The sequence below is a fragment of the Entelurus aequoreus genome, linkage group LG08, assembly GCF_033978785.1.
Source record: "Entelurus aequoreus isolate RoL-2023_Sb linkage group LG08, RoL_Eaeq_v1.1, whole genome shotgun sequence".
In the NCBI taxonomy this organism is placed as follows: Eukaryota; Metazoa; Chordata; class Actinopteri; order Syngnathiformes; family Syngnathidae; genus Entelurus; species Entelurus aequoreus.
Genome location: NC_084738.1, coordinates 13,503,800 through 13,531,086, shown reverse-complemented (window position 1 = coordinate 13,531,086; position 27,287 = coordinate 13,503,800). Strand labels below are relative to the sequence as shown.

The following is a 27,287-nucleotide window of genomic DNA, read 5'->3' as shown; positions in this document are numbered from 1 at the left end:
ATGATAATACTGTGTTTTCCTGTACTTTGTGTTTATGTTTTAACTGGTGTAAAAATAATTTTGGATTAAATACTTTTACTTAAGCAAAATTAGACAGCCAGACCAAATTTTTACAGCAAAATAAAACAAATGTGTATAAAAAATATCAAAGATTTATGTGTATGTGTTTGAATATATAGTAATGCCATTGTAGTTAATTTATCATTTTAACATTATGTTATAGTGAAATAATTAATCGGTTGATTAAAAGAAATTTAAACATCACAGCTCATAGTTTTTTGCGTTTACTCTTAAAAAATACAGTATTGTAAGTTTTTTGCTGAGGATGTGATTATGCCCAGGCATCGCCCCATTGCACTTAATAAGCATCCCGTCAAATTGAATTATGCACACCGTGTACACTCTGAAGAAAAAGTGACATGTGACAAAAAACAACATTATTTTATTTCCATTGTAGGTAATCATCAAATAATTGCACATACAAATAAAGCACGATCACCTTTGTATCCATCAATAATGTTATATAAATACGCCGGTCTGGCAATAATTAATCAATACAGACAAGAAAGTATATTAACAAAAATAATACATAATCATAGGTCTACATAGTTTTGTCCTTAGTTTCTATGTGTGTTTACTCATATAGCAGGTTTATGTGTTCTGTAAATCACGGACTCATCTTGGACCAAGTTTTAAGGAAGACTTGGGGGATGACAGGTTCTTTTTTCCATAGTGGTGCTTTGTCTTCAGGTTGGCTTTTGGGGCCTTTTTCAAATGAAAATGCAGCTGGAGAGAGAGGGAACAAAAGAAAAGGTAACCAACACAACAGAATATTTAATATTCATACAAAAAAAAAGGAAGCGAGCCTTGTATGATATTTTTAAACTGGTTCTGTGATAAGGAATCCACCTGTGTGGCCTCAGCTGGTCCCACGGTGACGGTGCTGGTAGAGGCAGTGTAACCGGGGGCGGAGGTTGTCACGGTGTACGTGCCCGGCAACAGGAGGCGGAAATAGTCACCAGCCACTCCTACAGAAACGTGAAAAAAGTATTGCAATGTGTTGCATGGACAGTAACTTTTTCAAGGTGCATTTACAGTTTAAGCCACTAGAGGGCAATGTATTCCATCTGTGTTTGCATTCTAGCACGTTTGCATGTTTTGTTGCTAAAGGTCACGTTTTGACCTGCATTGTATTAGTTTTAGCATCTCTAGGGCAGAAAATGTATCGGAAGTATTAAAGTGTCCCCTGCATCTTTCAGTATTTATTCACGCTATATCTATATTTACTTTTGTCATTTCTTGAAGAATTACCTGCCAGTATTTTTGTATGTTTCATTTGAAAAATCATTGAAGCTGAGCAGTTTTATGTTTTCCATTTTGTTCACTTACTGTGCCCAAAACAAAAACAAAAAAAGATAAGCAAAAGGTAATGTGTTTAAATTTGTAAAATTACGCATGTCATGCAAATGTATAGCATACTAACCTTGAGACCTCCGATACTGGGAGGTGAGGGGTGGGGGGTGGGGGGCGCGCGGTCGGGGTGGGGCGGGGGGGTGGTTAATAGCGGAGTATATTTATAGCTAGAATTCACCAACTCAAGTATTTTTTTTATATATATATATATATATATATATATATATATATATATATATATATATATATATATATATATATACACATATATATATATATAAAAAATACTTATACTATACTATACTATATATACATATATATATATATATATATATATATATATATATATATATATATATATATATATATATATATATATATATATATATGTATGTATGTATGTATGTATGTATGTATGTATGTATGTATGTATGTATGTATGTATGTATGTATGTATATATATGTATGTATATATATTTTATTATACATATAAATAAAATAAATACTTGAATTTCAGTGTTCCGGGGGCTATCCAGTAGATGGCAGTATTGTCCTGTTTAACTTCTCCTCCGTTCATGACTCGGCCACCGTGTTCAATGGAGAAGTTATACAAAATGTACAGGCAACATAATTACATACCCCTTCCCCTTCGAACTGTCCTGGATGAACTGAAATTCTTGTTTCCATTCGTTTTGGAACTTGCAAGCGTATTTCTTCATCTTGCTCGTCGACGGCGTCGCCATGTCTGTAACTTCCTCGTTCTTCTGCTTCGTCTCCTTGTTGTGTGCGCAGTTGTGCACTCTACTCTCTAAAAGCCCTAGATGGTATGACGTCATTGGGCAGGCAAGCTGTTTATATTAAAGTTATTGTGGGAAAGCGGACGTGAGAACAGGCTGTCCCCACTCAGGTCCGCATTGAGCTAGAGGGGGCGTGGCCTCCAGCTCCGGCTGAATACCAGGAGTTTGTCGGGAGAAAATTTCTGCCGGGAGGTTATCGGGAGAGGCGCTGAATACCGGGAGTCTCCCGCTAAAAACGGGAGGGTTGGCAAGTATGGTATAGTATAGTTTTGATTGATTGATTGAGACTTTTATTAGTAGATTGCACAGTACAGTACATATTCCGTACAATTGACCACTAAATGGTAACACCCAAATAAGTTTTTCAACTTGTTTTAAGTCGGGGTCCACGTTAATCAATTCATGATTAAACCCCTTTAAAGGGTTAAAATAAAATAAAAATACAACACATTTGGTATTTTTATTTAGTTAATTGAAAGATTTAAGGAAAATAAAGTAAAACATGTTAATCCAAATGAATTACAATGAATAGTACTTTTGTAAAGTAAATCTGAACAGCCGATATAGGCATCTACATCTACTATATGATTTGCCTGAGAAGCTGGACAGGACAAAAAAACAAAAACAAAAAAACAATGAATAGTACAAATGAATACATATACAATTGGTTTTAGTATGTTCATTAAACAAAAATGCGCATGGTGACTCATATATTTTTCTCGTATGTGCAGAAAAAAATGTGGACACTTTAAAGGGGACCTAAAATGATTTTTGGCTTTTTTGACTTAATAATGTTACAATGTTGGATACTCGTGTTAAACAATGCCAAAGCATCAAATCAGAATATTAATGCCTTTGTGCTTGAGCTTACATGCAATTTTGGACGCCTCTGATTGCTGTGTTTTGCAGTCTGGCTGCATCGTGATGTCACAGCATGTGGATGTACTCATTTGGACATTAGGTAAAGCTATTAATCATAGGGGAGGAGCTCTGTGTGAGGCCAACTGAGTTTGAGGAAACACAAGAGAAGGTAGGCTAAAGTATTATTTTGATCTAATCTTGGCATGCACGTAGTAACATAAATGCTGGTTTATGCAGCTCTGTATCGATCAGAGAGAAACAAACAAACGAACATCTTGCAGACAGACTGCGAAAAACAGGTTATATAAATGTGACCGTGGAGCAGAATTTACGCAAAATTTCCACCAAAGCATATTCAATACACATTATTTAGATCAGTGTTTCTTAACCATAGGGCCGTGGCCCATTGTTGGCTACCTCTTTCTGAGCTGTGGTCGGTATGGGCCGCAACTGTACTCATTTGTATTACACTTTTCCGCCACTTATGGCAGTAATGACAATCCTAAACAAACAGTCAAAAGTTTGGAGCTAAAGTCACAGACTAGTTTCTTAAGCGCAAAAATTATGACTAAAGTGGGGATGCTGTATTTTTATTTGTACTTGAATTGTATTGACAGTTCAGTTAAGGAACACATTAATTATTAATTTAGTTGATTTATTTTAGCGCAACATAATTGTATATAAATGTATTTTTCGTCAATTATTTACGAGTTTGGTCTTATGCATTATAGTTACTTATTTTTCTACCATATCATTTTTATTTATTTATTTACAGACAGACATCATTTTGTATTACATGATTGTTTCTTTTGTTAATATCAGAGTCTGTTCTGCAAAAAGGTAATCCTAGAAGCGTTTATGGACAGGGACCCACAGTTAAAATATACATCATCATATAATATACAAAATACAGTACAATACAATTCCTTTCAAACTCTACCCACCAAATACCCATTTACAATTTCATACCAACCTACCAACAGGTTGACATTTATAAAAAAGGAATCTTTAAATCCAACAAATCAGTCTCAATATCCTATTATTCAAAATTGATTAAAAGATTGCATCTTGAAGATCTGCGATACTCTCATCATTCATACAGAGGTCAAGACCAAAATTATGCGACTAATGTGAATTCCTCAGCCATAATGGGTGTGCTAAATATACTAAGCATAACATTGCAATAAATTTAGCTTAAAACACTTTTTAAAAAAGTTTAAAGAATGTGATTCTTTTATAAAGCTATCAATCTCATTCCAGATCATTGGGCCTATACAGGCCATACTAAAGCTTGTACACTTTAGATGACGATGTTCCCCTCTTTATAAAAAGGTTTACTTTTAGTGTTATATCTATGAGAAGTAGTGGTCACTGGAATGAGTCTATAATTTAATCAGTATACTATGTTATACATAATACAAGCACTATGGAATCTGTTGCACTCAGTAAGATTATACCCATAAAAAAGAGGATTTGAGGGAGCATTAAAGTTTGCCCATGATATAACATGTATGACTCTCTTCTGAAGAATATCCAGTTTTTTAAGATAACTGGGACACGTGTTGCACCATACGACATTGCAATAGTTCAATGTGACAAGGTTATAAATTGTAAGTTGTTAGATATAATTGTTTAATACAATTAAAATCCAGAGTAATTCACTAATTAAATGTTGAAGGCCTACTGAAATGATTTTTTATTTATTTAAACGGGGATAGCAGATCCATTCTATGTGTCATACTTCATCATTTCGCGATATTGCCATATTTTTGCTGAAAGGATTTAGTAGAGAACATCGACGATAAAGTTCGCAACTTTTGGTCGCTGATAAAAAAAGCCTTGCCTGTACCGGAAGTAGCGTGATGTCACAAGTTGAAAGGCTCCTCACATTTCCCCATTGTTTACACCAGCAGCTAGAGCAATTCGGACCGAGAAAGCGACGATTACCCCATTAATTTGAGCCAGGATGAAAGATTCGTGGATGACGAACGTGAGAGTGAAGGACTAGAGTGCAGTGCAGGACGCATCTTTTTTCGCTCTGACCGTAACTTAGGTACAAGGGCTCATTGGATTCCACAATTTCTCCTTTTTCTATTGTGGATCACGGATTTGTATTTTAAACCACTTCGGATACTATATCTTCTTGAATATGAGAGTCCAGAACGTGAAATGGACATTCACAGTGACTTTTATCTCCACGACAATACATCGGCGAAGCTCTTTAGCTACGGAGCTAACGTGATAGCATCGTGCTTAAATGCAGATAGAAACAGAAGAAATAAACCCCTGACTGGAAGGATAGACAGAAAATCAACAATACTACGTTAATGCTTTCCAGCTTGGCGAAGCTTAACAATGCTGTTGCTAACGACGCCATTGAAGCTAACTTAGCAACGGGACCTCACTGAGCTATGATAAAAACATTAGCGCTCCACCTACGCCAGCCAGCCCTCATCTGCTCATCAACACCCGTGCTCACCTGCGTTCCAGCGATCGACGGAAGGACGAAGGACTTCACACGATCATCCGTGCGGTCGGCGGCTAGCGTCGGCGGCTGGCGTCGGCGGCTAGCCTCGGCGCCTAGCGTCGGCGGCTAGCGTCGGCGGCTAGCGTCGGCGGCTAGCGTCGGGTAGCGCGTCGGCGGCTAGCGTCGGGTAGCGCGTCTGCTATCCAAGTCAAAGTCCTCCTGGTTGTGTTGCTACAGCCAGCCGCTAATACACCGATCTCACCTACAACTTTCTTCTTTGCAGTCTTCATTGTTCATTAAACAAATTGCAAAAGATTCACCAACACAGATGTCCAGAATACTGTGGAATTTTGAGATGAAAACAGAGCTTTTTTGTATTGGATTCAATGGTGTCCGAATACTTCCGTTTAACTATTGACGTCACGCGCATACGTCATCATACATAGACGTATTCAGTTTAGCGGGAAATTTAAAATTGCACTTTATAAGTTAACCCGGCCGTATTGGCATGTGTTGCAATGTTAAGATTTCATCATTGATAAATAAACTATCAGACTGCGTGGTCGGTAGTAGTGGCTTTCAGTAGGCCTTTAATATTGGAGTGGGCCCCCCAACCCTCTGCAGAGGAAAAGTTGGGCCCCGAGGTCAAAAAGGTTAAGAAGCCCTGATTGAGACCCCAAGGAAGTGTTTTGAATGCAAATTACAATCACCATTTAAAGTTTAAGATGACACTACTAGTTAAAAGCTACTCACCGCTGGTCACATCGTGGTTGACTCCTGACACTGAGATCTCTGCATTCTTTATAGGATTGTTGTTTTCATCATACACTATGCCTTTTAGCCCATGGTGCACCTGAAAAACGGGAATAATTGTGAATTCCTATGTCGCCCCCAAAGGGAGGGACACCAAACAAACTTAAATCACAATTTCACCCTATTTAGTTTGTGTCTATACTTAGAACAGAAAGGAGCACTTCTACCCTTTAATCACGGTTGCAACGCATGGCTGTATTTATCTTTGTACTTTGCTAAACTGAACCAAGCACTTTTGTTTCTCCAAACCTTGCAACCGAGAGGCCAAATAGCCAAGAGATGTTTTTAGATGTTGTGCTTAGTGTCTCTGAAATGTATTATGGAGGTGTGTGTGTTCCAACCTGTTCCACGTATGAAACCAGCGCCTCTCGGTTGCCCAGCCATTCTCTGGGCAACGTAGACTCGGCTGGGAACTTATCGCAGCTCAGCTCCAGCGTGATCTCAAAACAGTTGGTGTGTAAATAGTTGAAGTCTTGCATGCCTGCAACAAAGAAATGTGACCTATTTTTAAAACGCAAAAAAAACAAAAAAATGCCAATAGAGCATCTCTTTCTTGGAAAACAACTACCATGCAATACGCCCAAGTTCAAGGGTGACGTAAAGCTTGGACGTTAAAACAAATATTACATGTCCATATCAAATGTGACCTCGTGCAAGCTCGAAAGCTCGCGTGACTCTACCAAAAAAAAAAAGCTTTGTTCTTTCTCTGCCGTACATTACATTATTAGGAAAGCTTTTTCTTGAGCGATGGTAGAGATGAGCATTTTGTCTAATTGCCTCTAATATTAAACATACACGATTAAGTATTACTTAATTGAATATTATTATGTTTTGTAATTCCTTTTAGAGGAGTGTTTTTAAACGTTTTTTCTAACAAGTAGCATTATAAGATGGTAAGTATCAAATCCAGGATTTCGTTTTTTTTTTGTGTGATTGTCACAGCCTAAAATGCCTGAGTTTGCGGCAGCTTTTTCAGAAAGTTACAGCAAAAGTTGCAATTTTTCAAAAGTATTGAACGGTTGTGATTTTATGAATTTTTTACCAATGTTTTGAAGTCTTCCTTGTAACCGTAACCTCAAAAAGCACAGAATATCAACGAAAATTGGAAAACATATACTGTATTGATATTTTACTTGTTTTATACAGCACTGACTTAAAAGTGGACTTTAGAGCTCATTGGCGGACAACTGTACTGTTATAGGTAATCCTAACTAATAATAGTAATAATCAATTGTAAGTATTGAAAGAAAAAAGACCATTTTTGTTTGTAAATCAGACGATGAGAGATTATCATCACTTGTCAACATCTGTGTCATGTAAATGCTGCCTCTTTGCTCGGTCAACATTGCAAAACAGAATCCGTTCTTAATTGTCTTACCCTGGAAAACAAAAAGGTTAAATAAATTTATAAATACCATCAATCCCAAATTATAAACCGCTACTTTTTTCTTACACTTTGAACCCTGAGGCTTTTAAGACGGTGCGGCTAATTTGTGGATTTTTCTCCGATAACAGCAAAAATAAAAAAAACAAGCAAATGCATTTAGAAAGTGTTTTGTTGTTTGTTTATGGACAAGTTTGCTCACTGCAGGTGTCCCTCCATTTACGAGTAGTGCTTTTGTTTTGTGTTTTTTTTCAACGGGAGTGCTGCTGGACTTCCAGCCGTGCATAGCGTTTCGACTCGTATGGATTCTTCATTCATCACTCCAAGCAACGTTTGTAAGTTTTACAATATAACTAAAACTGTCAATATTTACTAAACCGTCTCGTGTGTGTCTGTAGGAGTATTTTCATGCATATTTGTATGTGCTATCAAAATGTAATGACGCTGGCGTCGTTAGCATGAGCTAATATGCTAACACATTTACGAGTGTCTGTGTTAGTATTATTAGGTTAAAATCAAAAAAATTTTGTATTAGTTCAGTTTCACAAATTCCTCAGTAAACTCACCAAGATGTCACTTTGGAGTTATTGAGTCTGTTTAGCTCAGGCCTGGGCAATTATTTTGACTCGGGGGGCCGAATTTAGAGAAAAAAATGTGTCTGGGGGCCTGTATATCTATTTTTAGGAACCCTAGTACAAAACCTCATGTTATGACAGACCGCCTTAAAAACGGAATGGAATTTTAAATGTTTTTACTGACTGCGATGAGGTGGCGACTTGTCCAGGGTGTACACCGCCTTCCGCCCGATTGTAGCTGAGATAGGCTCCAGCGCCCCCCCCGCGACCCCGAAGGGAATAAGCGGTAGAAAATGGATGGATGTTTTTACTGAATGAGACACCCAGAAGGTACATGAAAATAAAGAATGTGTGATTTACAATATTAACTATGAACGATAAAACACTGAATATTGACAACATATGAACGTCACACCCGCTCTCGATCGACATATTTTACAATCAAGCAAAACGCAACAAAAATGCAACAAACACAGAGAAATATGAACGCGAAGGGTAAAAAATAAACCCACCTACAATCTGATATATCTGATATATCACTAAGCTTTAGAACTTTGTTGTAAAAATCTCCTTCCTTGTCTGTCCCTGACACCCGCTCAAACGCTCCCCAGCCACACTGCTTGAGCTGCTGTGACGTAGATTACCATAGTAACTAGTATATAATTTAAAGATTAAAGCGCAGATTCCAACCAATGAAATACTTTGTATAGTTCAAGACTTACAGTAAATTGAAAACATCACTGCACATCATAATGGCAGCTACAGTTTCGATCTTAAAGATCTAAAAATTTTGGGGGGGGAATGTCAGGCGGGCCAGATTGAAAAGCTTGGTGGGCCACATGCGGCCCCCGGGCCTTAATTTGCCAAGGTCAGGTGTAGCTGATTGGAGAGCTAGCTTCCGCAGATAGTGGGTCTATGAGAATGACTTCTGTTTTGTTTAATCAGCCATTTTACTGCCGTGTTACAGACACCGATTGGAAACAATTAAGGTATGTAAATAAGCATTTCCAAAATCTTTTGTATGGGTATATATATGCGGTGCAGCTAATATATGGAAAAATAAAATTTCTTCTAAAATTTAGTGGGTGCGGCTTAAATCCCAGTGCGTTCTCTGGTCTAGAAACTATTTTACATGTAAACTAAGAAGTGAGGATGCTGGTGTCTTGCTAAATGTTTATGTACTACATTACCCAGAAGGCTTAGCTCTGTAGATAGGAACTGGAAGTAGGTCTGAGCTACGCGGAATGACGACAATTGTGCTGTTTGTGCAATAATTTTTTGATATATTGTTACACATTGCTGTTCCTGCTTCATCTGCAAAAGATACAAACATGAACAGTTGACATGTGCATTTGAGCGCGTTCAGACACAAATTCAATTGACGAAATTGACTGACTCACTAGTGCTTCTGCTGGTTGCAGCCACGTATTGCATTCAAACTTTGCCATCATTTTTTCAAGGTGCCATTAATCAACGGTAAATTCCACTCACCTGTTAAATTAAAATTTTCAATACATTTTTCCCACAGACCCATGTCCAGAACATGAATCTTGTACATGTGATTGTGAAAACAAGCGCAACTTCTGTTAGAAAAAGCTCCCCAAAGATGCTTACAATAGCTTACATGACTGGACCATAAAAAGCAACTTTCCAAACAAGGACGCACAGCTGCAACAAGCATTCATAAAACACACACATAAAATTCTTGTGGTGCTTGTGGGCATTTTTGTGTGAAAATGTGTCACTGTAAAATGCAGTAAAGACTATGAAAAGCCCTCCAAGACTACTAAACCTCAGACATTGACTATTTTTGGCAGAAGTGGTGTTTTTAAATGAAAATCAAATTGATAGTTAGGATACATACCAGACTACAAACTACAGTTCATGCTGTCTGATGTTTTTTTAATCATAGTTTCTCTTCCAAATGCCAATGTTATAAATCATGTATGCAACTAAAAAAATAATGTGACTTATTAAAGAATTGCCTAAAAACTGCCTGAAGCTAAGAACACAGCAACAGGTATTGCTGGTATTCTTTTTTCTGACCACATCATAGTTAATTGACCCCTTGTTGCTAGGCAGACTTCAACTGTAACTAGTGACCGAATAAAACTTGGGCAAATGTGTTTATATACAGTGCATTAATTTCCCATTACAATCACAGCTCTGTGTTGAAAATAAAGTATGTTGTCATTAAGCTGGATTTTGTCATCTCTCCTTTAGAACAACTAATAAGTAACCAGAGAAGGTGGTTCTGGTTTGGACTTTAGGTCATTTGGAAACAGGTCTACTGAGAGTGGAGAGTGAAAGAGTTCAGGCCTTCAGTTTCACGTGGAGTCTGTCATTCACGCATGTGGCCTTATCTGACACGGTAACAATCATGGAGGCTACCATGACATTAATGTATCCTTTTTAGGCAACATTATAGGCACGGTTAACCCATTAGAGCCATTTTTAATACATTTTCAATACGGGATTCATATCTAATACAGAGTAGCGGTGAAACTTCCTGCCCCTGCAGAGTCTCTTTGTCCTTTCTCTGCCGTGTGGGGGGCAGCTATGCCCTCCACCCTTATTTAAACAACCTCAGGGGGTCATGGCTGCAATGTGTCAACTTTTGGCATTGAATGAAAATGACAATTCACAAATTTTGCGTCGCAACAAGTAGCTGCAAACGCGTGATGGTGCATGCTTTCCTTTTTTTCTTTTGGTTGGTCTTTAAGCTTTTTCTTAATAGCTGTGCGTTGATATTATTTTCATTGGTGTAAAATAAAACCATAATAAATACATAATGATAATTAAAACAACTTTTAAAAAATATATATATATAAATAACACATATTTTGTGTTAAGTATATAAGTATATACAGTAGTTTGATGGGGAAAAATGAAAAATATACTAATATACATATATATATATATACATACATACATATATATATTTTTACATATACGTATATACAAATATACATACACTACCGTTCAAAAGTTTGGGGTCACCCAAACAATTTTGTGGAATAGCCTTCATTTCTAAGAACAAGAATAGACTGTCGAGTTTCAGATGAAAGTTCTCTTTTTCTGGCCATTTTGAGCGTTTAATTGACCCCACAAATGTGATGCTCCAGAAACTCAATCTGCTCAAAGGAAGGTCAGTTTTGTAGCTTCTGTATTGAGCTAAACTGTTTTCAGATGTGTGAACATGATTGCACAAGGGTTTTCTAATCATCAATTAGCCTTCTGAGCCAATGAGCAAACACATTGTACCATTAGAACACTGGAGTGATAGTTGCTGGAAATGGGCCTCTATACACCTATGTAGATATTGCACCAAAAACCAGAAATTTGCAGCTAGAATAGTCATTTACCACATTAGCAATGTATAGAGTGTATTTCTTTAAAGTTAAGACTAGTTTAAAGTTATCTTCATTGAAAAGTACAGTGCTTTTCCTTCAAAAATAAGGACATTTCAATGTGACCCCAAACTTTTGAACGGTAGTGTACATATATATATATATATATATATATATATATATATATATATATATATATATATATATATATATATATATATATATATATGTGTGTGTGTGTGTGTGTGGGTGTACAGTCGTGGTCAAAAGTTTACATACACTTGTAAAGAACATAATGTCATGGCTGTCTTGAGTTTCCAATAATTTCTACAACTCTTATTTTTTTTGTGAAACAAAAATTGAGCTGTTTGGCCACAATAACCGGCAATATGTTTGGAGGAGAAAAGGTGAGGCCTTTAATCCCAGGAACACTATCCCTACCGTCAAGCATGGTGGTAGTAGTATTATGCTCTGGGCCCGTTTTGCTGCCAATGAAACTGGTGCTTTACAGAGAGGAGGAGAAAGGAGGATTACCTCCAAATTCTTCAGGACAACCTAAAATCATCAGCCCGGAGGTTGGGTCTTGGGCGCAGTTGGGTGTTCCAACAGGACAATGACCCCAAACACACGTCAAAAGTGGTAAAGGAATGGCTAAATCAGGCTAGAATTAAGGTTTTAGAATGGCCTTCCCAAAGTCCTGACTTAAACGTGTGGACAATGCTGAAGAAACAAGTCCATGTCAGAAAACCAACAAATTTAGCTGAACTGCACCAATTTTGTCAAGAGGAGATGTCAAATTCAACCAGAAGCTTGCCAGAAGCGTGTGGATGGCTACTAAAAGCACCTTATTGCAGTGAAACTTGCCAAGGGACATGTAAGCAAATATTAACATTGCTGTATGTATACTTTTGACCCAGCAGATTTGGTCACATTTTCAGTAGACCCATAATAAATTCATAAAAGAACCAAACTTCATGAATGTTTTTGTGACAAACAAGTATGTGCTCCAATCAATCTATCACAAAAAAATAAGAGTTGTATAAATTATTGGAAACTCAAGACAGCCAAACTTTTGACCACAACTGTATATATTGGGTGTAGACATTAAAACAGAATTGGGGGTACATATAAAACCTGCAGTGTACAAAAAACAGTACCTTACTGCCCCCTAACATGGTGAAATTATCCGTTATTTTCATACCCTTTTGTACAACTTTTGCCAATGGAAACATACAAAACAAACCAAACTGTACTGCTTGGTGCAAAACAGAAAGCTGGGTTTTGGATTCCTTTGCATCTTTTTTTTTTATATACATCTCTACCCCCCCATAGGTTTTGAGAGTGAACAATTAAAAACTAGCTATATTGGTTTACATTTACTGACCCTTAGACAGCGAGTACCAGCTAGCCCCGTTGGTTATCCCCTCATCAAAGTAGTCACCGCAGTTCCATCCGTTGTGCATCCAGCTGTGTGCATACGAGTAGGTCCTCGCCAACTGACACACACATATGCAAATGTTATAGATGATGTTTCCAAAGCATCTACATTGGAATTTGAGGCTCACGTTTCTGAAGATTTTGTCGTCCGGAGTGGCGGCATAAGTGGTCCTCCCTCGGAAGCGGGCATCTCGCGACTTGTCAAAGGGGTAGTTGGCCACCACGGCTCCTCCATGAAGGTTGGCGGATAGGACAAAGTTGTAGTTCTGCATCCATTTGATGACCGCACGTGTCTCTGGTTCAACCTGTGTTGAATAAAAGAGAAACATAATACGTACATTTGGGTTTTCTTGTCCCTAAAAAGGCACTATAGGGTGTGCCATGTTTTATTTCATATCACATGACCTTCTAAAAAAGACTGAGGACATCTGGTTCTTGATTCATTCTTCACTTTCTGGCTTCACTTCTTGGCCAGCCAACTAGACAAGTATTGCAGTTGCTTTGCTTTTTTTTCACTGGTTTTTCACTTTTAGACAATGTGGAAAATCTTCAGGTATGCATGAATAAATGTATCTTCTGAAAGTCTCGGCTTTTTGTTCTGTTGCCTCTGTTACCACGGGACAATAATAGGAGGGCTTTTTCTTGAGCAGGAGTAGGGATGATAAATCTGTGAAGCAGATATGGGCATTTAGATCAACAATATTATTTTCCCATGTGGCTGGGCAGGACAGGTTTTTAAAAAAAAAAATGTAATTCAACTTTAAAAAAGAAGAAAAACAACATAATTAAATAATAATATTTGTCTTAATCTTATTTACATTAATTATTATTTTTGACTTTATTTTCTTAATGTGTATACATTTCCTCTATCAATTAAGAAGAAGCATACTTAAAATAATTAAATCGTAATACTTTTTTAAATGTGATTAAATGTTAATTAATTATGTAATTATTATTATATTTGTTATTTCTTCAGATTAATTTTAGAGGTCAAAAAATTGTTTAGTTTTTTACGTAGATATTATATAAACTTATTTTTTTAAGGCAATCAAACTTTAAATGATATGTAACAAATAGCATGATGTTCTTCTGCGGGAAAGCAATCACGTTGAACTTGAATGAACAGCGCCTCTGCTGGTTGCATCCTAGTATTGCATCAATTTATTCAAGATTGCAATAAGCAACACATTTATTTTTTTTCACAGACACACTCACATACAATTTTGTAGGACAAAGGTGGACAACTACTTTTAATTTAATTTAAATTAGTTATTATTTTTTACTTTATTTTTTTAATGTTTATACATTTCCTCTATCAATTAAGAGGAAGCATACTTAACGTAATTAAATCGTAATACTTTTTCAAATGTAATTAAATGGTAATTATTTAGATAATTATTATTATATTTGTTATTTCTTCAGATTCATTTTAGGTTTTTTTTGTTTTTTTGTGGTTTTTTTTACATAGCTATTATATAAACTTATTTTTTTAATGAAACCACATTTAAAATTATATGTAACAAATAGCATGATGTTCTTCTTCGGGAAAGCAATTACGTTGATCTTGAATGAACAGCGCCTCTGCTGGTTGCATCCTAGTATTGCATCAATTTATTCCAGATGGAAATAAGCAACACTTTTTTTTTTTTACCAGACACACGCACAAAGGTAGTCAACTACTGGCTAGTGAGACATTAATGACCCCGAGAGGGCATTTAAAGCCACAATTGCTGTTAAAAAAAATCCCAAAAATGTGTTTAACTTTGAGCAGATCATATTTTTTATAATAGATTTAGACTTAGACTTAGACTTTCTTTTTATTGTCATTCAAATTTGAACTTTACAGCACAGATAAGAACGAAATTTCGTTACGTAAGTGCGGAACCTCGACCTTATTATTCATTCACAAATATACAAATTTACTGAAATTGAATTTACCTCGCACTATACGTTACAGACCAATGACGTGCAGTTTTTAAGGTGGTACTTGGTGTTAAAAGGAACAAAACAATGTCTTAGAGTCAGCGACAACACTTCAGCTTCAAATCCGTTTATTTACCCCAGCTATGGTTACATACTTATCGCCATTCATCGGGCGTGTAGAGCGGATAAATAATACCTCTCCTGGTGTGAGGTATGTGGGACAATAAACACTGCCACTCACCCCTTTGAGAAAGCTCAGGCCCGTCCTAGTCTATCTGCTGGCCTTGAACCCTGGCAGGTTCAGTCTGCTGGCGGGTATTTATTATGAGTACTCTTTGTTTAGAGCCATGCTTGCTTTGAAGCTAAATCTGTAGCTATGGTTCAGGCTGACATAAGGATACATTATACATGAAGGCAGCCATATCTCATTGTGTGTGTAAACACAAAGAGAGCAGACCCCTGTGTGACCTACACTTGAGTTTATAAGGGCGGATATACAGTTGATACTGGAGTAAGTTAAGCAAACCGTCCACGTGGACTGACCTGTTGCTCCCAGTTGTCAGGCAGCGGCAGGTGGTGCTTTCGTCCGTTGGTCTTCTCGTAGTAATACATGAGGGCGTTCAGGTCGGGAAAGTTTCGGTTCAGGTCGATTTCCCGGGCGTTGCCACGACCCACCAGGTAGCCGTTGAACTCTGGGCCCTGTTAGAACACTGATAAATGTCAATACGCCCTCTGATCTGTAACAATACTAACAATATTACAACCTTACTCCCATAATATAACATTATTTCCCACAATAATAAAACTTTTTTTTCATAATAGCACCTTTTTTGTAATATAATGACTTTATTTGTTGTTGTTTATTTTAATTATGGACTTTAATACAACTTTATTCTCGTAATATTATGCAATAATACCATGAATTGGTTTTAAAAAAAAAAGATGTATTATCATAAAGTCAAAACTTTATTCTATTGGTGTTGAGATTTTAAGCTTACCCATTTGCCAAATATTTACCGTTACAACTTTTATGACATAAAAATAAAACATTTTTTTTGTTATATTATGCCATTATTTTATCAAAATCATAAAGGATTTTTATCATGATGTTATGAATTTATTTAATTTTTGATTTTTACTGCAGACTTTATTCTCGTAAAATTACACCATTATTCATGAAACGATACCATATTTGTTTAAAGAAAATGCTTTATTGTCATAATATTAAAACTTTATTTTGGTAGTATTGAGATTTTACGCTTTCATATTATATGCCAAAAAAACTTACATTTTGCAATACGCAATTAAAAAGAAGTGTAATGTAACCCTATTATGCATGTAGTAGTAAACATTTTTTGCCCAAATAATAAACGATTTATCGACCTAATGTAATTACCAGTACTTTATTGTTGTGACTTAATTTTTACTACAGACTTTATTTCAACATTCTTATTGTACTATTTTGTCAGTATTCATGTAATAGTGCAAATCTTGGGCCCAAAAACAAAGAATTTATTGCCATAATTGGATGACTGTTGTTGTCATTAATTTTTTACTGCAGACTTTATTAGGTCATTATTCTTGTAATATTTCACTGTTATATTCATGTTAAAACAATTCTGTGTTAATGCATAGTATCATAACTTTTTTTATGTGGTATTAATACTTTACTCATGTAATTCTACACATTATTTGCCCAAAAATGACAACTTTTTGCCATATTAAGATATCATGTTTGTCATATTACCCCATACCTTATGAAGTACACATTTTTTTACACCAAAAACTAAAGGATTTACTGTCATAATCTCATGACTTTATTGTTACTTTATATTATTTTATTCTCATGATATTTTGCCGTTATTCATGTTAAAAAAAAAAATCTGCTTTGTTGTCATAATATAACAACTTTATTATTGTACTCTTAATACTTTATTGATGTAATAGTACACTTACTTTATTAAAACAATGACAACTTTTTTGTGGGACGGCGTGGCTCGGTTGGTAGAGCGGCCATGCCAGCAACTTGAGGGTTCCGGATTTGATTCCTGCTTCTGCCAGCCCAGTCACTACCATTGTGTCCTTGGGCAAGACACTTTACCCACCTGCTCCCAGTGCCACCCACACTGATTTAAATGTAGCTTAAAGATGTACATAAAGGGTTTCACTATGTAAAGCGCTTTGAGTCTCTAGAGAAAAAGCGCTATATAAATATAATTCACTTCACTTCACTTCACAATAAGTTCGAAATGTTTTTAATATTACGACCTTTATCGTGTAATAGTACACACTTTGGGCCCCAAAAAGAAATATTTTGACATACAATTATGGCCTTCTTGTTGTAACCGTTTTTTTTTTTTACTATGGACTTCATCACAATTTTATTTTTCGGAATATTTCACCGTTAGTTATAAATCCTAAAAAAAAAACCTGATTTATCAATATGGTTACTTTATTATTATAAAAATGACACACTTATTGTCATTATATTAAAACCCTTTTCTCATAATACTATAATATAAAACATGCAGAAAAATAAAATTTATTGTAATATTTTACGACTTTATTCTCACATTATTATGACCCTATACATGTATATTACTCTTTTTTGTTGAAAATAACAAATATATTGTCATTATGTTGTGAAAATATTTGTTCCTGTTATATAGTGACTTTATTCTCAATTTACTGGGCTTATCGTCAACTTTTTTTTGTCATTTTACATGGACTCAATAGTCCTTTGTAGTTCTCCGTAGTGCCTTCGGGTGTGTGTTACCTGTCTGGCAGCCACCTCATAGCCATCAGGGTTCATGGAGGGCATGATGTGGATGCGTGTGTCGTAGATGAGCCTCGTGATTCGCTGGTTTCCAGCCCGGTATTCCTCACACAGAAACTGTGAGAATTTGATGAGCAGCTCGCGGCCCAGCACTTCGTTGCCGTGCATGTTGCCCACGTACTTGAACTCGGGTTCCACTAGGGGAGGAAGTCATGAGACGAAGGTCGCATAACATGTCAAAAAAGTGCCAGAAAAGCGCTGTGTGGCATAAACATTGAAAATGACATACTGTAGGATCATTGTTTTGATTCAAAACATATCTTGGCAAGGCAAGGCAACTTTATTTGTATAGCGCTTTTCATACACAAGGCAGACTCAAAGTGCTTCACAGACAACAAAGTGAAATGAAAGAAAATAAAAGCAAAATTAAAATGCAGACAATAAAAATAAAAACAGTGCAGACGTTAAAAGTTAAAAGATTTAGCTGAAAGCTAAGGTGAACATAAAAGTCTTCAGTCTAGTTTTAAAAGTAGTCAGAGTTGGGGAAAGTCTGACATCTTCAGGAAGTTTATTCCGGCTATTTGTTGCATAGTGACTGAATGATGCTCTCCCTGGATTTGAGTTTACTCTTGGAACCGCTAACAGATTGGTCTCAGAAGATCTTAGTGATCTAGAGGGCTTATATAGTGTATATCTTGGTTTAATGTGTACAATTTAAAAGCACTTATTATATATGTATAGGCAAAGTTACATTGTAACATTTATAACTGTTGCACAAGTGCAAAAAGAAGTTAGGAGAAAGGAAGAGCGAGTCACCGTGTGTTATTTCATAGGTATTGCTGCAATCCATAGGCATTGTTTGTTTATAATTATAAAATTAATCCCTGCCATTTCAAAGGGTGAAAAACTAATAGACAAACCCATAAAAAGCCAAAAAGATGCCTATATTTTTATACTCCAAACCAGCGTTCCCCAAACTACTACTAGCATCCACAATCCATCCTGTGAGATGTCCAAGATTAAAATAAAGTTTAACTTTTTTATTTTATTTGCCCTGTCCAGCCGCCCAAGGCAAATCATATTGCTGATGTAGATGCCCATATCAGCTGTACAGATTTACTTTATGAAATAAATGTGTGAGATACTTCTTTTATTGCTTTATTTGTATTTGACTTTATTAAATGTTTGGATATATTTAGCGTTTGGCGCAGCCGGACGGGAGCAAGAAGAGTAAAAATAGAAGACAGAGTGGGAAATTGTGGGAACAAGACTACAAAAAAGAATAACATATATATATATATATATATATATATATATATATATATATATATATATATATATATATATATATATATATATATATATATATATATATATATATATATATATATATATATATATATATGTTAGGTCAGGAAAAAACACAGAGGCATTTCCCTGAAGAGCAGGGAAAATCCCCTGAAGAGAAGGGAATCCTGCAAAACAGGCTTGTAGGGATGAAATAGCCTCTGTGTTTTTACCTGACCTAACGTATATTCCGCTCTACCCCGGTATTTAGCACTGTATACCACAGAAACCTCGATTATATATATATATATATATATATATATATATATATATATATATATATATATGTATATATATATATATATATATATATATATATGTATATATATGTATATATATATATATATATATATATGTATATATATATATGTATATATATATATATATATGTATATGTATATATATATATATATATATACAACATTTTGTTTTACACCATTAGGAAACTATTTTAGGCATTCAGTGTACAGTGTTGTACAAAACACATCAAATTTTTTCAAAGCATCTTCATGCTGGAAAAATGCTATATGAATTGACTTGTGACTGTGAGACAGGACCCTTTGTTGGATTCTTAGCTGCAGCACACCCCGCAGATAGTGCCATGAAAGCGATTTCTGATTAAGTTGCCAAAAAAAAATGCAAGGTTTACAATTTAAAGCTGGGACAAGAGACCGACAAATATGCTGTGCAGCGAATGCCGAACCTCAAATAGGCAATGACATAATCTTCTATACGACAAGAGTGTATGTTTTTAGGAATGTTTTGCAAAAAGACTGAAGTCACGTGTTGTTATGATGTCTTATATCAATTCTGGTCCTTTGGTTGCTTGTTAAATAGCCCTGCTTTTGGGGTGTGTTAAAGGGGTACTGCACTTTTTTTGGAATTTTGCCAATCATTCACAATCATTATGAGAGACAGGGACAAGCGGTAGAAAATGGATAGATGCCCCTAAAGATGATGAAAAAACGTGGCAAAATGTGGCTAATAGGAATTAACATTGTAGCCTTCAAAGTCCTTAAAAACCTTCCATCAACGTTTAATATACTAGCTGCAGATATGCATATAGCATCATAACAGACACATTTATATGTAATATATACAATATAATTTTTTTTTACCGTATTTTGTTCATTTTATGCATTACTGGAAAATGTTTTCTCAGCGCATTTATTTCCGTTCCCATAGCAACGCATTTCCGACTTCCACAAACAAATGTGTGTTCCTATTTCCAAAAACAAACACAAGTGTGTTCTAATCATGGCTGACTTGGAAAAAGGCAATGAAGATGACTATTTTTGGACAAATGAGGATTCACAACCTTATCTTTTTGAACATGAATATACGGAGGATGAACTGTTGGTTATAGAAGCTAGCACAAAGAGAGGGTGAAATGTTGGAGCAGAAAGAGCGAGGACCGGCATGACTTGACGCTGCAAATGTGGAACTTGGAGCCAAGCTATGACGACATAAATGGAGTGCTTACCCAAAATCTACCGGAGAAAAATTGCCCCTGGCCAGCTTGACCAAACGGACAAATATTCCATCAAGTGAGTCACTATAATATTGATCATGATACACGCAACACATCATGCGTGTTAGTACAACTACATACGCTGTCAAGCTAGATGTGTACAAACAAAACATGAAATGCGGGCTAAAACTTTACAGATACTGTCAGTGATGGGCAGTAACAAGCTACGAGTAGCGAAGCTACATAGCTTAACTACATGTTCCAGTAGATTGTCGGTAGCTTGGCTACTTTTTAATGAGTAGCTTCTCTTGTAGCCCAGCTACTTTTAGACCCATGTTGCATGGTAGCTTACATCAAAGCTACAAGCCCTAAAAAGAGAAAATGGACTGCGAATCCAGGCCCAAAAAATATGGAGAAAATACAACGACCTGGATGAATGAGAACATCCATACATATGGAGAAAATCCATGATGGTTGGTTGGTGTTCTTATGATGAGTCACAATTGGCTAGGGATAGGGGACGAAACATTACAAACTGGCTAATCAGAGGCAAGATAAGGCGGGTAATCCAAATTAATAAGCAAAATCATAACAGTCACGCACTCATGTCACATGACGACGAGGGAGTCAGAGACAGAGGGACGCTTCAAGCTGACCACTCAAAAAAAAAAGAATCATATTTTTAAATGGCAGAGGGATTCTGTCCCACTGATGAGATTTTTCCTTTAGTGATGGAGATGACGTACAGGAAACCCACAATAATGCGTGTCCTTGTATTTAGTGAAAACAATGCCCCAAACCTTAGTTTTTAGTTGTTTATTCTGTAAACCAAAATTATACCTGCTCTCTTCATCGAAGACATCCAACACAAATTTAGGAACGCAAATTAAGGTGAGGTGAGTCCATGTAAATTTTTACTACACATAACTATTACCAACTGTTTCCAAACAACACACAAGTCAAGATATAGATAGATGCTGTTTTTTTTTTTTTTACTGTAGGTAGAGAAAATGAATAACAAGGTAGGTGTGGACCAAAGAAAAGGCCAACTAAATAAATACCCCGAGAGGTAGTTGTAGGGTGTCCCCAGCTAAATGACAGATAGTTAATAGTAATGGACCCAGATTGGGTTAATTTGTACTCTCTCAGTTACATTATTAACATTGATATTACACATGTGGGTCCATAGATAGAAATGCTGTTGAATGTAGCTTTGATGTAGCAAGCTACTTTTGCTGTGTAGCTTCGTGTAGCTCGCTACAATTCTCCCCGGGGATAACTTCCCCTGTAGCTTAGCTACATTTAATCGAGAATAACTTGTAGTTTAGCTTACTACATTTTTCAAGTAGCTTGCCCATCACTGGATACTGTAATATGATTGTTCATGTGTTTTCAGTCGGTACATTAGAGTCCTATTATATTGTGTTGTGCATTACAAGCTCAAAAGCCATTAAGTTGTTGATGCAGAAGCTGTCTTACAGCTACTGTTGCAGCAAGCCGTCGCTTAGGGCGATGTGTTACACTAAAAAAAGAGTACCTCTGTTTTCGTTCTTACAATAACAATGTCGCTACAGCTTGGTTATTATACAGGTTACGGCAGTGTTTTATAACCACTGTGCCACGGCACACTAGTGTACCGTGAGATCTTGTTTGGTGTGCCGTGGGAGATTATGTAATTTCACCTAATTGGGTTAAAAATATTTTTTGCTAACCAGTAATTATAATCCGCAAATGTGCCATTGTTGAGTGTCTGTGCTGTCTAGAGCTCGGCAGAGTAACAGTGTAATACTCTTCCATATCAGTAGGTGGCAGCAGGTAGCTAATTGCTTTGTAGATGTCAGAAACAGCGGGAGGCAGCATGCAGATGAAAAGGTATCGAATGCTTAAACCAAAAATAAACAAAAGACGGGTGCCGATAAGAAAAGGCATTAAAGCTTAGGGATGGCTATGCAAAACGAAGCTAAAACTGAACTGGCTGCAAAGTAAACAAAAACAGAACGCTGGACGACAGCAAAGACTTACAGCGTGTGGAGCAGACGGGGTCCACAAAGTACATCCGTACATGCCATGACAATCAACACCAAAATAGGAGCGCAAGACAAGAACTAAAACACTACACACAGGAAAACAGCAAAAAACTCAAAATAAGTCATGGCATGATGTGACAGGTCGTGACAGTACACCTACTTTGAGACAAGAGATATAGTGATGCATGGTTGGTTATGGTTTGAATTCATATCCAACAATTGCGGAGACGATTTTTTACTGTCAATATCGGCTGCTGAGTTTCATTTTTTAACGTTTTCTGCTCTTGGTGTGCCTCGGGATTTTTTCAATGAAAAAAATGTGCCTTGGCTCTGAAAAGGTTGAAAAACACTGGGTTACGGAACGTAAATGAAGTATTGTTGGCGGCATTTGGATGCATTTTTAAGGTGATTTAGAGGCAGAATGGATTGATCCCATTAGCTGCATTGCTAGCCACTTAGAACAAGCCAAATATTACAAATTAGAATGCAAAAACACCCCACATTTTTCTTTTTGTCCCTCATAATGATTGTGAACGATTTTAAAAATGTGCAGTTCTCCTTTAACTGTATCCGCAAAGGAAATAAAGGAGCTTCTCCCATCTTATCACCTGATTGTGACTCCCTAAAAAAAAGTGATTGTAACAAAGTTAAGCTTTGGGAAGCTGCTCTGATTACACCTGATTGAATTATTTGGGTATGGTCATATGACGTGCTTATCAGTTACCAGTCGATGATTGGTGTGAGACACCAGCCAGAAAAGCATAGTATTTCTTTCACGCTATTATTTTGGACTTGAGGGGAATTATATGTCATTTTGGAGTGGGTGGAAATGTGAGTAGGTGTAGCTGTTTGGTGTACTTTCCTAAAAGGTACACATGGATTGACTGTGGACAAGTCCGAGGGTCACTGCCTTGCATAAAGGGCATGGTTCCTGTTTCCCGCCCCTTGCTAAGAGAGCCGGGGCACATCCTTCGATTCTAACTAAGGAAACCCTTTACTAACCCAGAACAAAACGCAAGATAAGCCCATGTCCAGTAGGAAATATGAAAATAGTTATTTTGTGGACGTTTTAAAAAAATAGGAAAGGTAAGGTTAATGTTAAGGCAAGCAAATATTTACAAATGAACAACTAACCAAGAGCCAACTGTTGTTGACTATTAAAGAGAGGTAATACATTTAAGAGAATAAAGTTGAAATAAAAAAATAATAATAAAGTCTGAAATGTATGAGTTACGTTGCATATTTACAAAGAAAAAAAATCTATAAAAATTAGAATATAGTCATAATTTAATGCAAAAAAATTTGTCAAAGTATTGTTTTTTTTTATAAAATTACAAAAAATAATATTGTTTGAATTTTAAAGTTGTAAAGTATACATATACACTACCGTTCCAAAGTTTGGGGTCACATTGAAATGTCCTTATTTTTTAAAGAAAGGCACTGTACTTTTCAATGAAGATAACTTTAAACTAGTCTTAACTTTAAAGAAATACACTCTATACGTTGCTAATGTGGTAAATGACTATTCTAGCTGCAAATTTCTGGTTTTTGGTGCAATATCTACATAGGTGTATAGAGGCCCATTTCCAGCAACTATCACTCCAGTGTTCTAATGGTACAATGTGTTTGCTCATTGGCTCAGAAGGCTAATTGATGATTAGAAAACCCTTGTGCAATCATGTTCACACATCTGAAAACAGTTTAGCTCGTTACAGAAGCTACAAAAATGACCTTCCTTTGAGCAGATTGAGTTTCTGGAGCATCACATTTGTGGGGTCAATTAAACGCTCAAAATGGCCAGAAAAAGAGAACTTTCATCTGAAAGGCAACAGTCTATTCTTGTTCTTAGAAATGAAGGCTATTCCACAAAATTGTTTGGGTGACCCCAAACTTTTGAACGGTAGTGTATATATGCAAAAAGTTGTAGTTTTATGAAAATATAATTAAAATATTACTAGAACAGTCAAAATTATGCAACAATAACATTTCAATTTTACTAAAATAATTTCAGATTTTTAAATAAGTTTACATTTTAAATGAGAAATAAAGGGGAATACAATCAAAATATTAACGGTAAAAAATGAGGGGGAGTCCTTGTCAGTTTGTTAAGTTACATGAATAAGTACAGAAAAGTAAAGTCAAAATATTATCACAAAAGTCCTAAAAAGTTTTACAGTACTTTAGAAATGATGAAGTGACAGTATTAGCAGAAAAGTCATGAAAGTCATTTCCTAAAAAAAATGCACCAAAGGAAAAATCTAAGTCCTTAGCCAATGCAATGAAAAAAACTGCTTAAAGTGACTTCTGCCTTGAACAAGACCAAATAGTGAGCACCTCGACTTGTCAAGACTTCAAATGAAGGAGAGATGTGACTTTTCTCCACTGTTCCTGAGATGCTCATGATAGAATTAACCTCCCTCTCTCTCTCTGCCCGATTGTAAACAACTTCCAAGGAGGATGCCAAATCAAACACGTCTTTTTCGGACGAAAAACCCCAACCCGCTGTTGGCAGACACGCAACCTACCACTTTTGCTGGCATAGTTTTGCAATGCATGAAGAAGATGGAAAAGAAGAAGCTGCCCACTCACACGCCTCGTGGATGCCCGGGTTATCGGTGAACTCCAGCACGTAGAGGTGGCGCCCCTCCACGCTGCGTCCGATGCTGTAGACACGCGTGACGTAGGGACACTCGCTGTGCACGGCGAACAAAGCTCTCACCATGTCCTCGTAGCGGTGATGCTGGAACTCCGAGCCGGCCGCCAGGAGCCCCAGCAGCCACGGCAGGAGCGCGGGGAGCCAGGGGAGGGGAGCCCTGGCCCAGTGCATGACGGCGATGTCTCTCGAGTGCGGGGAAACGACAAAAAAGGGACGAGGCGCTCAGTGTGTAGTCTCTCTCCCTCGCACATGTATTTTCCCGTGCACACGGCAAACCTAGTGATTGGGGCTTCTATGTAAGTCTGCCCCCTCCCATGCAGGAGAGCAAGTAAGGACAGCCTCCCCTTTCTCCTTCTTTGTCTCACTCTCCTCCTCCAACAGCTGCTTCCCTCCTTCTTCTCCTTTTTTCCCTGTGGCTCCTTGTCAAGTACATGTTACTCGCTTAAAGCGCTACATGGAATGCTTCAAGTCTCAACGCCCACATTACCCCCTACTTTTGGAGTCTGTGCAAACACCGGGATTTCATTTCCACTCATTTTGGGTGCCCCCTTCTCTTTGTGCCCGACTCCCTTCCTGGGAAAAGAGGCTGGTTTCCAAGGCGCTGCTCTCTCCTCAGCTCCTCAGCCCCTACAGCCTTCAATCATCCATTCATTAACTCTTAAGTCAACACGCAGTTCTGCTATGCGTGTGTTTGTACCCCCAAGATGAGTCACAGCTCTGAAGCAACCTTCTGGACAAGTTTGTTGCTGTGCTTCCCTGCGTGCACATACAATACCATCACACATGTTACAGGAAAAGCAAGAGCGAATGCTGCAACCAAACTCCTGAAAGACACAAGGCCATGCCAAGACTGCAACCCCCTCACCCTACAAAAACACACCCACCCACACACACATTGGCCATAGTGTGCGAGCAGGGCTGTCAGTCAAACCTGCTTGGAGTTGAGCAACTACTTGTGGAAGTTTAAAAAAAAAATAAAAAAAAAAGAAGAGGAAGAGAAAGGCCAGGCAAAGATTTACAAGTGGACAACTGAAGCCAGCTACTGTTCACCATGAAGAAGCCACTATGTAAAGAAAAACTTGTTAACAGAATTAAAGGAGAACTTTTTTTGTTGTTGTTGATTTTGCCTATCATTCCAAATCCTTGTGTAAGACAAGCACATACACTACCGTTCAAAAGTTTGGGGGTCACATTGAAATGTCCTTATTTTTTAAAGAAAGGCACTGTACTTTTCAATGAAGATAACTTTAAACTAGTCTTAACTTTAAAGAAATACACTCTATACATTGCTAATGTGGTAAATGACTATTCTAGCTGCAAATGTCTGGTTTTTGGTGCAATATCTACATACCGTAATTTCCGGACTATATGCCGCACCAGCTAAATTTAGGGGAAAATACAGATTGCTCCATATATAAGCCGCACCCGACTATAAGCCGCAGGGTTTTGATGTGTAATTACCGTAGTATATAGGGGTTCCTGCTACCACGGAGGGGATTGTCGGGACAGAGATGACTGTTTGGGAACGCAAAGCGTCCCATTTATTAACAATAAATCTTTCAATCATTCAATCAAACTTTCACATCTTTGACATGGCGAACAGCATTCGTGCAGAGTACAAATAATACAACGGTGCAAAGTAATACAAAGTGCTCGCCTGTACGTTATCAAAATAACCAGCCTACCGGTATATGAAAAGTCAGTCTTTAATCATTGTGTCATCGTCTTCCTCCTGCGTACTCAAACCACCGAAATCCTCTTCGTCGGTGTCGGAGAAGAACAGGCCGTAAATAAGCCGCACTGTTGTATAAGCCGCAGGGACCAGAACGAGGGGAAAAAGTAGCTTCTTATAGTCCGGAAATTACGGTAGGTGTATAGAGGCCCATTTCCAGCAACTATCACTCCAGTGTTCTAATGGTACAATGTGTTTGCTCATTGGCTCAGAAGGCTAATTGATGATTAGAAAACCCTTGTGCAATCATGTTCACAC

At 37.0% G+C, this 27,287-nt stretch overlaps 2 protein-coding genes across 2 annotated transcripts in view; one reads left to right on the top strand and one right to left on the bottom strand.

Moving 5' to 3' along the window:
* The window catches only part of LOC133655443 (integrin beta-3-like), a 75,956-nt gene that overhangs the window by 4,352 nt on the left and 44,317 nt on the right, over window positions 1–27,287 (top strand). The window lies entirely within an intron of this gene.
* On the bottom strand, window positions 423–25,697 carry cpn1 (carboxypeptidase N, polypeptide 1). Its single transcript, XM_062055624.1, has 9 exons — window positions 25,231–25,697; window positions 17,797–17,993; window positions 15,564–15,719; window positions 13,226–13,402; window positions 13,045–13,156; window positions 6,693–6,832; window positions 6,292–6,391; window positions 910–1,028; window positions 423–786 (listed from the first exon to the last, which is right to left on the bottom strand). The coding sequence occupies exons 1-9, from the start codon at window positions 25,466–25,468 to the stop codon at window positions 676–678; spliced, it is 1,350 nt and encodes a 449-aa protein (XP_061911608.1). The 5' UTR covers window positions 25,469–25,697; the 3' UTR covers window positions 423–675.